Source organism: Gopherus flavomarginatus, chromosome 21 (genome assembly GCF_025201925.1).
Source record: "Gopherus flavomarginatus isolate rGopFla2 chromosome 21, rGopFla2.mat.asm, whole genome shotgun sequence".
Lineage (NCBI taxonomy): Eukaryota > Metazoa > Chordata > Testudines > Testudinidae > Gopherus > Gopherus flavomarginatus.
This window is the reverse complement of record NC_066637.1, coordinates 8,375,670-8,389,452: the sequence shown is the minus strand read 5'-3', so window position 1 is coordinate 8,389,452 and position 13,783 is coordinate 8,375,670. Positions and strand designations below refer to the sequence as shown.

The window sequence follows — 13,783 nt, the reverse complement described above, 5'->3', positions numbered from 1 at the left end:
TGTTCAAGCCAAGGCCCAAATTAAAAGACAATAGTCAAAAAGGGATTTTATTTGATTTTTATTTAAATTTGTCAAGTTTTTTAGAACCAGACTTCTAAGACTCAGCATTTCTGACGTCAATTTACAGTTCACTTGCAAGAAACCACCACCAGGTCTGTATTGGAGGGAAGTAAATCTGGACTGCAAACTACATCCTTCATAATCTGATACAGTTGAGAGGATTGCAGAGCAATTCTATTGCTGTATTTTATTTATGCTGTTCCCCTCTCCCCCAATGTCTCTGAATTTTTAAAGACATACTAATTTTTTTTCCATTCCACAGTCCTCTCCAAATCATTGGAAAGTTACAGCTTTAGTAAAGCTGTTCCTTTAAAAAAAAACAAAAAAAACAAACAAACCCCAGAGCTGATGTTTTTTTCACTCCAAATTATCTTTTGCTCTATCTGCAATGAAAAAAGAACACAACCCAAACTGGTCTGCACATAGGAAATACAGTGGCATAAGTCTTGCTAGGTAACATCACTATAACAAAATTTTATATCGTACTGACTTATTTCTTCCCTTTGCAACTTTTGATCAACTTAAACTGTCTTCTTCCCCCTTTCATAGCAAGTAGCAGGATCTGGTTATTCATTTGGAAGGGAATCAGAACAAAAGACTTTGATGTGGATGAAATTTACAACAACATAAGGTTGGAATTGTGCTAACACATTCAAAGCAAAAACAATGTAAACACTGATGACTATATATTCAGATTCTACTTCATTACAATTGAATGCTGGTAAAATATCATTCAGTTGGTAAATACTGATTATGTACACACTTTGCATTGCAGTGCTGGAAGTTGTAACTATATGCACATATCCCAAATTATATCACACAATTAATAACTCAACATTAGTCTACTAAAGACCAAATAGGTGTAATTTAATTCCTCCCACCTTTCCCTAAAATACAAACCCTCCCACTTGCCATGTGCCATGATAGCTTGGCTACCAAGCACTTTATAGCAGTAGGCAGACTGCTTTTATGTTATGAACAGTGGTAAGTGACCATGGACAAAGTTAATCAACTACTGTAAGTAGTGCTAAATGGAAGAACTGGTTCAACAGCAGATTACTTGCAGATGAAAACTGCCCTGTGATTAAGAATCTGACCGATGCAGAAATTGGGAAAGGCAAGATTGGAAGTAGAACACTAAAGAACCTTAAGATGATTAAACAGAACAGTATCTGAAATTAGTTTCCTTCTTTCTAAAATGTAGAGAGAGGAATCATCTGAGTGTCTCCACACAGCCCAGTTTAATCCACAATGAAAGAGATAACAGTGATGCCAGGATAACATCATGTGTGAGATCAAAATCACAGAGATATTGTTTCAGGCCCTGCCTACACTACAACCCAACCACGTTTAAACAAAACCAGAAGTTGGTTGCAAGTCAGAGTAGCTGGGGTCTAAATCAGTCTCTGCAGACTCATTATAGAAGGAACATCCAGCTACTTTTGCCTACAAGTAGAACATGAGTAGACTATCACAATTTCCCCACTCTTTCCCCCCTTCTATTTGACTTATATTCACTTTCATAATTCAATTTATTTAATCTGAGGTCTTAAATAGTCTGTCTTAATGAAGAATCTCAATGCTGGAGCACTGCCAAAGCACAGAGAAATATATTTAATGAAAAAAAGATAAATGTATATAAAAAGACTTTGATACAAGCCATTTAACAAAAAAAAAAAAAAGGCCATTTTAAATCAAAAACAAACAGCAAACCCTGTATTTACATTATATTAAGAGAATAAACTTGATTAGATATAAACACACCTTAATTGCAATTTCAAGCAATCCCCCAAAAGATGGGTTTTTTACAGCAACGGTAAGGCTAGAATAAAGTGAAGCATTTTTTATTTTCCAACGTTAGTGGATATGACCCTTGCGTTGCAAGATTCTCCATAGAGATTACTGCCAAAACAGATTAAACCAAAAAGCTCAAGGAACCTTAAGCTCTGAACTGCCTCTGCTAGACCACAGTACAGCTAGAGAAGAGTGGGACATAAATTAAACCAATGGAGGTTGAAACCAATCCTACTTGTAGGGATAAGCTTGTGAGACCTAACCAAACAGCTCTACAAATTTAACTAGTTTTAACAAATTTAACCAGATTGAGACAGAGTGAATTCTAATTAGTTGCAACGCAGCCGATGATTCTAAGAGCTGAATCCATTTTTGCTCACTGCAGCTCCCTGAACATTCACAAGTTAAGACATTCCTCTCTCAGTGTTTAGAAATGTGAGCTCTTTCGAAATGAAAGTGATTAAAATGAGCTTCTCATTCCCACTTCTGCAGAACAGCACAAGGGCGGGATTTCTGTGACACTGTAGATCAGTTTCCATTCTGCTTTAAATCAAAAAAAGGATTTCACTTGTAAAATTTCAAACACTCCTGTTTAAAAAGGAAAGTAATTTTTCAGATTGCAAAAGCAGTGCTGGAAAAGCAGTTATTTAATAGTCTCCAATACTGGACATCCAATACCCAGACTAAAAGGTATTATGAAAAATGCAGGAAGAGGAGGAAGATGAACCAAAAAAGTACTGATCGGGCTGGATAGCCTCTAAAGCAACGTGATTGCCATTTCCTCTCTCATGGCTGTCTGTTCTTTCCAGCCGTATTGTTCCTGTCAGCAGAGTGCTAAAAGAAAATACTTACTCTGTTCAAAAACTTTAATAGACTCAGATGCAGCAGGCTTCTCATTGGTAGAATGGAATGGAATGGAATGAAAACCACGCCTGTCCAGCCAAAAGCAATGGTGAATATAAATAAGCTCCTCAGCAGTCATTGTTCGTCTGATGGAGCCTTTCACTTATAGTGAATATTTTAAGAGTGTTCAAATTTTTCTTTTCTTCACCCTGCTAGTGGCCATTCTAGTACAATTAGAGGTGAAGTGAGGTGAATATATATTAAAGGCAGCTGAAAACACAACCTAATCAGCCCACCTGCATTGAGACAGTGTGCACCTCTGATGCAATTTACAGCTGACTTTCATGAGCTGAAAAGTATATATCCACACTCCTACATATAAAGGATCCTGTGCTGAGCAAAACCAATGCAGTTTATACACCAATTAATCCCTTGCTGGATTCTCCTAGAATGCTGTCAGAAAAAAAATATCTGAAACAATCTCCTTTAAAAAAAAAAAACTAAGATCCTCCAATGTTAATGATTCATAGATCAGCAGCTTTGCAGGCAACAGAAGTTAGATATTTAAAGATACTTCACGAGGCCTAAGCTGAACTTTCAGCTCAATAACTGCACAAGGTAGTATGAACTGCTTAGTCCAGATCCTGCCTTGTTACTTACAGTCCTTTCCTTCTTTATACTGAAGGTTAAAGGAGAACTGCAGTTCTTCTAAATGGACAGGGGTGGGTTTAAGTCTAGGACAACACATCATTCACATACAACACATATAGCAGCAAGGTAACTTTCTTTTTGTTTTTGGAAAGCAAGAAGGTGCTTCAGAGCTCTGCAGAGATGAGCATGGTCAGAACTCCTCGTGAACATTACGTGCATAGTCCATAAGCTTGCTGCCAGTGAAGTATTCGCTGTATTTCAGGATCTCCTCCAGCTCCAAGTGATGGTTCTGATTCTCATCTGCCACAGCTATCATCTGCTTGGCTTCATTTAGGGCATTGTACTCATTCATAGGATCCATGTATTCCTACAATAGATAAGAAAGGTCATCCATCTCCGCCATTGGGTGTGGTATAGTACATGCCTCCGAGCCAAAATTTGGAACCCTCAGCCCTTGACTGTTTGAGAAAATACTGAGGCCTCCATTACTTGACCCAAAAATGAATATAAACAATAGAAACCACTAAAATAGGTCTGTCTGCCAGGTCAATAACTTTCCTCTCAAAAGGTCCTTCCAAACACCATCCCCTCCTTGGTTCTACCAGAAGTCCAAAACTTCTCTGATGTTAGCTGGTGGCTGACTGCAACTGGTATTTCAACAATTTGTTTGATGTGGAAATTGGCCTCCAGCAGTCTTAGTCAGTGACAGAAGGTAAGAGAGGTCTGCAAGTTTCCAGACACCAGATTAGACCTAGAATCAGACAAGAAAAGATACCACACAAAATAAAAGTAGTGGTTGCTTAGGCCCCACTAGACAACTTTGGAGATCATTTTTATTTTTGTTTCCTCTCAATTTCTGTTCTGAGGAAAATTACACCTGCAAATAGAGAGGCTGAGCTAGGGTCCCTTTGATAGTCTAGCCCTCAATCTTTTGGATTAATACTTTTCTGCATAGGCATTTATTACAAGACCTCTTTTACAAGTGAAGCTCATATGACTGATGAGGGAAGTTATCTGAAATCCACTCCACATCATGCTTTATTCACAAAATTGCCAAGAGATGCAGATGCCTGCTACCTTGTTGTTCATGAACTGTAGGAGACATTAAGAATACAGCTTGATTTTCAGAAAGCAGGTTGAGCCTGCAGTGCTCATAACAAACAATATCTTTGATCTTGTAACCTGAGCAAATGTGATCAGGAAGCCTCTGATGGAAGCCATGGACCCATTTTAAAGTTACTTCAATGAGCATGTGCATGAGACAGACAGACACAAACAATATGTATTCTGGTGATACCGGTTTAAAGGAATCTGTGCTCTGACAAAATAACCAACCCTCAGACAAAGGGCATCAGTGGCCTCTTCATTTAGACTTTCTTAATGTAGATTTTCATGATAAAGGAAGGTTTTTCTTTCAAAAGACAAAACCTAATTTTTTCAGTTTAAGCTATCATTGAATAGAATTTACCAGTTAGACACCACCCATGTGGAAAGTAAAAACACAAGGCATTTGTAAGGACTCTCCCCCATTCTGAACTCAAAATATTCCACTCTGGAGAGAAAAAAAGGATTCCATTCATGATATATGTAAAGCTCTTCAAGTCAGATAAAGGAGCAACAAGTTCTACCAGTGCCAATGGTTTCTATGACTTACTGTCTGCCTATATAATGGAAATCAGAAAGATCAAAATTAAACTCTCTCACAATGACTAACCCAGAAACAAAAACACATCAACCAAATGTGATCACCTGTTTTGATAAGATTGCTAAGAATGCCTCGTTTTCTCTCATGACTTAGTTTCACACAAAAATCGACACTACTAAACTTTTGGTTCTATTGAACACTAAAACGGAAACAAATTACAGAAGTTTCCACGACACCAGGCTTTGAGTAAATGAAAAAAAATACAAATTAAAGTTGTAAGAGGTCTCTTTTTTTGCATGATTGATGGGTGTGGGCATTGTTGGGTACTTTTAGGAGGAGGCATTGCTTTACATGCACTTAGGACCTGGGATAGGTGAAGCGAACAAATAATATTTAAAATTTGAAATATATTTGTAACTATCAGGTAAGGATTTCTGAAGGAAACTTTTGATCTAGATAGTCTCCTCCAAACCCACTGTCAAAAATCTGACATGCAACACTGTGACACTAGCAAACCAGATTCCAACTTGCACCAAGGTCCCCATGCTCACTTGGATACTGACAAATACATAGCTGGAATCAGTCTGGCTCACTTGTGTATTAGTACTGTTAAAAAAGGTATCCAAGTTACAAAAAATCTTTAGTGTTTAGACTTTATTGAATGCTTGCAAGTTGCTGCATGCATTAATCTCACATATAACATCTGCATCCCATGTTATAAGGCAGGAGTGGGCAAAATTTTTACCCCGAGGGCCACATCTGGGAATAGAAATTGTACAGCGGGCCATGAATGCTCACAAAATTGGGGTTGGGGTGTGGGAGGGGGTGAGGGCTCCGGTTGGGGGTGTGGCCTCTGGGGTGGGGCCAGAAATTAGGAGTTCAGGGTGTGGGACGGGGCTCCAGGCTAGGGAGTGGGGTGCAGGGTGTGTGTGTGTGTGAGGGCTCTGGGGTAGGGTTGCAGGCTGTGGTGTAGGAGGGTGTTCCAGGCTAGGACCAAGGGGTTTGGAGGGTGGGAGGGGGATCAGGGCTGGGATAGGGGTGCAGGCTCTGGGGTGGAGCTGGGGATAAGGAATTTGGGGTGCAGGAGGGTGTTCCGGGCTGGGATTGAGCAGTTCAGAGGACTGGAGGGGGATATGGGCTGGGGCAGGGGCATGGGGAGAGGCTCAGGGGTGCAGGCTCCGGGCGGCGCTGACTTCATGCGGCTCCCAGAAGCAGCGGAATGTCCCTTGTCCGGCTCCTATGCAGAGGCACGACAAGATGGCTCTGCATAATGCCCTGTCTGCAAGCACCACACCTGCAGCTCCCATTGGCTGCAGTTCTCAGCCAATGGGAACTGCGGGGGCAGCACTTGGGGCGGGGGCAGCATGCAGAGTGGAGCCCCTTGGCTTCCCCTACACGTAGGAGCTGGAGTAGGGCCATGCAGCTGCTTCCAGGAGCTGTGTGGAGCAGCCACCAACTCTGCTGCCCAGCTGAAGCACTGGAGAGGGACAAGTCCCAGATCCCGCTCTCCAGCGGGAGCTAAAGGGCTGGATTAAAATGACTGCCAGGCCCACCTCTGTTATAAGGTAATATTTAAGTGTTTGTACTGTAAACCTCTGTACCTGTGTAAATCAGACAGGAAAGAAACATGAATTAGTGTGAAATGCTAGCTTCCAACAGGTGTTAGCTCCTGCCCAAAAGAGAAGGCCCATCAACACCAGACAAACTACTGTGCAACCTCAGAAGACAGAAGACTTTGACTGCTCTTCCCACCCTACCCCCGGGGTTCCCCAGTGAAGAAGAGACATGTAAATAAGTGATTTCCTTCCCTCAGCTAAGTTTGCAACTCGAAACAGAAGGGTGGGAAGGAATAAAAAACCCTAACAAGGAGGAACTGTATCTTTTTTCTGCTCCGACTCTGAGGGCAAGAATTATCAAGCATAAGCAAAAGATACCCAAGTGCTTAGCCTGGGTTAGCCTTAAAGGGCATATAGACCTTGCTTTTCATAGAAGCTTGTATTACTTTTTGAAACATCAGACTGGAATACATCTGTGGGTATATATAGTTACCTGTTAACCTTGTAAATAACTCTTATTTCCTTTTCCTATATAATAAATCTCAAGATAGTTGGTCATCAGATTGGTTACAAGCTTTGTCTTTGGTGTGAAACCTAAGGGGCAGTTGACCTGGGGTTAAGTGACTGGTCCTTTTGGACTGGGAGTAATCTGAATATTGTTGTGATTTTTGGTGTAAGGGACCATCTCTCAGAAAGGCAAGCTTTTCAGGGTGGTGAGACAGATTTAAGTACCCAAGGGGACTACTTGTGACTCCATATTAACTCTGTTACAGTGCCTGAGAAGTTTACACTTGATAATTGGTTAGCGAAAGCTAAGTTTAGAACTCTCAACTAATGTGGCGTTTGTGCCCTGCTTCTTAATGCTCTGCCCAGTTTCTTCTCAATCACAAAAGTCCAGTGAAAGACTCCAAGGCAGAGGGGAAAAGAGGATGGGTAATGGAGCTCTCACTGGGGGACACATCTTGAAGAACTTGTTACTGTACAAGGTAAACAACCTCTCCTCCTTCAAGTAGTATCCCTAGGGATGCTCCATGTCAGGAGATTCCCAAGCAGTATGCAAGAGGGTGCTGAAGAGACTGATTCAGTATGGACTGTAGAACAGTGTCATCGAAAACTATGTCAGCTCTGGAAGCAGGAACAAGAGCATAGTTCTGGGAAAATGTATGCGCTAAAGACCAGGTGGCTGCCCCGCTGATGTCTGAAATAGGTATGTTTTTCAGTACGGGTACAGAAGTAGATTGCTTATTCCACCAGGGCTCACTCACCCTCAAAGGGGGACAAATCGCCAAGGCTTCATAATAGGTTAAGATGTACCCTGCAACCCATCTGGACAGTCTTTGGATGGAAGTCAGATGTCCTTTCATTGGTTCTGCAAACAAGATGTAAAGCCTGGGCAAAGACTTAAAGGCCCTACCCTGATCTAGATTAAAGGCCCTTTTTATGTTCAGTATATGGAGATTTGTTTTTTCTGTCAAAGAGTGAGGCCTGGAATAAAACACTCTTAAGTGAAACACCTGATTAAGGTGGAATTAGGAGGAAAAAAACCAACACTTTAGGTAGGCTCCAAGCTCCCCTTCCCTCGTGGCCAAGTTGATGACTATGAGGAATGAGGGACAAATGAAGGACGGAACAGTTCCCCAAAGGTTCAGGGAAGGTTTCCTCAGTGTGCTGAGGAAACCTTCAAGTTGAAGTCCCATGATCAAGCTGACTTCTTGACAGGAGGGAAAAAGTTGAACAGGCCTTTGATAAACCTTGCAGCGGACGGGTGGGAGAAGACTGAAAACACTTTGATGACGAAAAGGACAAGGTGTGATGGCAGCTAAACGAACCTTGACAGAGCTCAGCAATAAGCCTGTAGTTTTTAAATTCGGCAGGTAATAGAGAATGTGTCTCAGAAAAGACTTGAGGGGAGGCACAGATTGGTGACTGCACCAAGTCTGGAAGCATTTTAATTTCTGGAGGCAAGTTTTCCTTGTTGTGAGTTTTCTACTTTTAAGTAGCACTGTTTGTAGCTCTGGGGAACAGACCTGTTCTATACCATAGAGTAAATCAGTAGCCACGCCTTGAGGTAAAGTGACGAGAGGCTGGGGTGCGTGATGGCTCCTGACTTCTGGGTGAGGAGATTCGCTGTCATGGGAAGAGAGAGAGAGATGGTTGCAGAGAAATGCAAACCAGCTCTGGAAACCACACCTTTCTCAACCACAACGGTGCTATGAGGATGGCTACTATTTTTTCCTGTTTCAATTTGTTTAGGATCTTGAGCAGTAAAGGCTGAGAAGGAACTGGAGTGGTGGCAGGTCTGTCCCCTCCCTTTATCCTCTTGTCCCGGAGCATAAGGGTGTCTAGAGTGCAGGTGCAGACGGGCTGACACTGCTGACAAATCAATGATCAAGAGTACATGGGGACACATGCATTCTGATGTGGTGCACTCAGAGACATTACTTGAAGAAGAACTAGAAGTATTAATCTCACCATCCAGGACACATTCTAACTCAGGCACTATGATGAACTGAACACTTAGGTAGTGTTGCTCTGCACTGTTAAAGAGAAACCATGTTCCACTCCCCAGGAGATTTCATTCCATTATCCTTATATAAAACTCTTACTTGCTTACCTCACAATACACTAACTCAACACAATTTCTCAGTCCACCCACTTTCCTCCCTACTATTCCAAATTTAGATTTTGGAACTCAGAACTTTTAGCACGTTACTGATTACTCCTTTAGTAAGCCATCTAAAAAAGCATTTACTTTCTGGAATTTTGGTCTCTTATTGCTCACTAATCTTACTCCTCCCCCTACCCACACACAAGTGTCCTCCCTTAGACAGGAGAACCAGTGAGAAAAGATTCATTAACTAAAGGACTCCTTCACATAAAACAGATTATAGTCTGCCTAATCTGATTCATCTCTAGTTTTCATGTTTTTAATAATCCTTTTCAGAATCAAAATCTCTTAACAAAAAACAAGTGCATGTTTTGCAGTCGATGGCACACCTACTTACAGATAAATGATTTTTGAAAAAAAAGAGTATGTTCTCACTTTTTTTTTTTAAACTAATTTCAGTACATAGGTTGCCAGTTACTCACTTTCAGATAGGAAGTGTGATTCATTCTCCCAATATACTGTGCTTCTATTCCTGTGATTTTGTGCATTACACATTTAAAAACCCCTATACACGGCAATATGCAAAAGCCAAAAACACTCCCTCTCCGCCCCCCCAAAAAATGACTGGTATATAACCTAAAGTTACTCTAGCATCCTTCTATATTTGTACCTGGCTATATTATGGTCCAAAATGTAAGCATAAGAACGCCGCCTTCTCCATCACCCTTCATCTGAGGCCAGGTTTGGGCTTCCTCTGGGTTTGGAAAGTGCGGTCATATTTTCAACAATGATATACATAAATAAAATAATGATTTCAGAGTCACCCACCTCCAGCTCTTCCATGGTGACAATGCCATCGTGGTTGGCATCAATCACTTCCTCAAATTCCTTCTTTCTATCTCTCACCCAATCGTCATCAATATCCTGAGCTTGTTGGTTCTCTACTGTACCAACAGGCAAGGAAATGAACTCTGAAAGGGTGAGTTTCTTATCTCCATCTTGATCTGTAATGCAAGCCAAAACACAACTGGAGTGAGGAGTCTATTTACTTACAAATGTCCATTGAGAAGTAAGACATGAACAATTCCTAGAGTTCAAAGCTCTTGGTGGTACAGGCCCTGTGGTTTCAGCACAAGTGTAAGTGAGGAAATTATAAAACTGATTCCATTTGTTCCTAAGTTATGTTTCTAGCTAAAGCAGGAAACGATCAATTAAGAAAATGGCTGGCTAAGTGAGATAAACCTTATCTTTCAGTGTTCAGCTTCTGGTTATAAGCACAAACCCAACTCCCTAGGTGCAATAAGTTCTGTAGTTCATACTGCTCAAACCGCTTATGCCTTGGGGTGCTCCATGCCATCTCTGATCTGAAGCAGAGCAGCAGAGAAAAATGAACCATACACTGCTTACACTACAACTCACCTGCAGATAAAATGATCAACAGGAATCAGTTATTTTTGAAAGGTACTCAAAGGATATTAGGCCAAAAAACTAACATGCTTTAAGAATGATCCAACCGAGAAATCTTGACTTGCAAGTTATTTCATTTTTCCAACCAAAGAGAAAGTTACAAAAAGAGAGAGACATGCAGTGTCCTGTCAGATTAACAGCTCACTATTGCATGCACAGTAGAGGGCTTTGTGCATCAGCTGGTCAGTTAGTCTGGCTATAGGTAGAACATAAACCATGCGTGTCCTTTCAAATCAGTTTCTGGTTTATGAATCATGACAGCATGTTTTTAACCTTCATGAGCATAAACACAAATCATATATATCCGTGTAATTAGCGGGAAAGCTCTTCTGTACAGATTATATTGGCTACAGTGTTTTAACCTGTTTTTAAAATAGTCTTCACAATGTACACTTCTCCATAGTCTGTAAAGGTTTATACTATAAATTCCCATACATATCTTAAGGCTTTACTTGTACTTATTTGAAAATTATTGCAATAAGTCCCTTACTGAAAGGCATACAAGTTGAATTTCTTCTTGAACATGTGCAATTTGGAAAAATGAGAACCTTGTCTGTCTCCAGAACCCTGGCCTTGTGACGTTTTAACAACATTAATTGAATGCTGTAGGGATTCTTAATATATGCGGCAGCTGTTTCCTTATCAATGTATGAAATGATCTTTTCTTGATACTGTAATTGTTGAAGTGTGCTATGTGCATTAGAAGAAACCTACAGAAGGATTTGCAGTAATATTTTGTAAAATTTACTACTGATTATTATGAATTTGTTTTTAAAATAATGAATTGTTCTAGCACTATTATGAAAATACATCAATCATTCTAATTAAAATTATGACAGAGGAAAGTTAAATATTTGAACCAGACTCTATTAGAAGTCCAATGAGAGGTATAAATTTTATTTTATGATTTGATGTTTGCCTGTGAATGGTATAATTAAGGCTATATTTTAGTCACGGGTATTTTTAGTAAAAGTCACGGACAAATCACAGGCAGTAAACAAAAATTCATGTGTCCTGTTCATGACTTTTACTAAAAATATCCCTGACTAAAACCTGTGTGTGTGTGGAAGGGGAGGTGCGGCAGCCATGGGGTGTGTGGCCTGGGGGGGGTGCCATGGGTGCACAGGGGGTGGGGGCGCCATGGGTGCACAGGGGGTGGGGGCATGGCTGGGACAGGTTCTCTACCCAGCTCCTGAGAAGCTGCAGCCTCCAGCTCCACGTGCTGCCTCTGCTCCACCCCAAGCCCCGGTTCTGCTGATCCCATTGGCTAGGAACTGCAACCAATGGGAACTGCAAGGGCGGTGCCTGTGGATGAAGGCAGCATGTGGAGCTAGGAGCTGAGGGAAGGGAGTTCCTGTCACCATTCCGGGAAGCCCCCCCCCACCCCCAAGGTAAGCACTGCCCTGTACCACAATCTTCAGTCCTGATTTATTACTAAAACATAGTTCAAATGAAAGTCCCAGACATAGTCCGTTTCTCATACCCAGTGCATACAGTCCTCAGTCTCTCATCTTCTAGTTCAGACACAGCACATACTATGTTTAGTGTCTTCCACCACACCCAGGCTCTTTGTCAGTCCTCTCCTGTCCTTGAACCAGGACCACTACCCCAGCCCTTCAGCTGGAGTGCGACCTCACTCTTCCTAGCAGAGCACTCCCGACCCCAGCTTCTCTAATGGGAGTTAATCCTCACAGGAGCATCTGTCATGCGCCCTGTTGCTGTTAACCATTTTGTCTAAGATAGGTCAAGAGGTAGGACCTTCCACTGTTCCCCTGGCTCCAGCTCTCTAGCATGGAGTCATCAGTGGAGAAGACTGTCTGCTGCACCTCTGCTTCAACCCTCTCTGGTCCTCAGCTTTGATACTTAGGTTTAAAAGTCAGCAGACAACTCCCTCTGCTGCTCTCTTGCTTTCAGCCTTCCCCCAGGAGCCACTACAGTTTTCTTTGGGGGAACTCCTCCAGTCTCCTGGTCTCGCCTGCTGATGTCTACCGCTTTAAGGCCCAGTGTCCTCTTTTAAGACCAGCTGGAATCAGCTGACCAATCATGGGTGCACGGGCATCTTCCCTCTTATAGGGCCATCATCAACTTGTGAGAGTTCTTCATGCCACTGAATCACAAAATGATGAGAACACACATCAAGTCCATCTATACTATAATCTACCAGACTGAGTGATCTTGTAGTAACACAGCAGTATCCAAACATACTGTAGTATGGTTGGGTCTTGCCCATAATACAGTGGACCAAAACCTAGAACGCCCTTAGAATTAGTATTGTGTTACAGGCAGAGTTCACCACTGATATAAAACAGGAGCAACTCCATTGCCTTGCCTCCACATACACCAGTAGTGCATTTGACTTCAGAGCGATACCCTGATGATAGCAGTTTGGTCCCATCCACGTATACAAGATCAAACCATGTTTCAGTTTGTTCCAGGATGCTACCATTATGTAACATGTCCCCTAACAGTAAGTTTTGTAGGGTACACAGGCCCCAAATAGCTGACATACCTAGATCACGGATGATTTCTTTGACCATAAACTTCAGCATCCCCCTACTATGCTCCGGATGGAGAAAAGACAAGAACTCTTCCTCATTCAGTAACAGGTCAGCAGGTGGATTGTCAGCTTGGTACCAACGGTCTTTCAGATTATCTAAAACTTCCTGTGCTAAAAAAATAAAATAAAATAAAAATTGTAATCAGCCCTGTAAACTTAATAGTAGTATAATACTCTGTATTTGGATAATATAGATTTTATTTACAGCTCTTAAAATACAACACAATTTTTCATGAATTAATTTATGTAAGATAGACTGACCTGGTTCAATACTTCAGGGTACTAAATAAGTAATCTTTTATAATGATGGAATGTTTCACTCCAAAACATCCTAAACTATACAAAGAAATCATTTCATATGCCACTGAACTACAGCAACCTTTGGGATAAAAAACTTTTAGCAAACACTAATATTACAAAGCAATTTAGTATAGGACATGGAAAGTATTGAGAGGGTCAAAACAATGGGGTCTTTGTTTGGAAAAAAGTGCCATGATATCTTTAATGGCAACAAGTTGTCAGATTCAATATTTTGGTTTTATGACTTATCTAAAAGATAATCTTTAGCAGCACAATAACCCCTACTACTATGCTGGTAACTG

The 13,783-nt window shown here is 41.3% G+C and overlaps 1 protein-coding gene across 1 annotated transcript in view; it reads right to left on the bottom strand.

Moving 5' to 3' along the window:
• Positions 1 to 41: 41 nt before the first annotated feature.
• The window catches only part of SDF4 (stromal cell derived factor 4), a 39,845-nt gene continuing 26,103 nt past the window's right edge, over positions 42 to 13,783 (bottom strand). The window contains exons 5-7 of the mRNA XM_050931483.1: positions 13,134 to 13,292; positions 9,986 to 10,161; positions 42 to 3,715 (exon numbers count right to left, since the gene is read on the bottom strand). Of these exons, the coding sequence (XP_050787440.1) occupies positions 3,539 to 3,715; positions 9,986 to 10,161; positions 13,134 to 13,292 (512 nt within the window). The 3' untranslated portion in view covers positions 42 to 3,538. The remainder of the gene's footprint in view (positions 3,716 to 9,985; positions 10,162 to 13,133; positions 13,293 to 13,783) is intronic.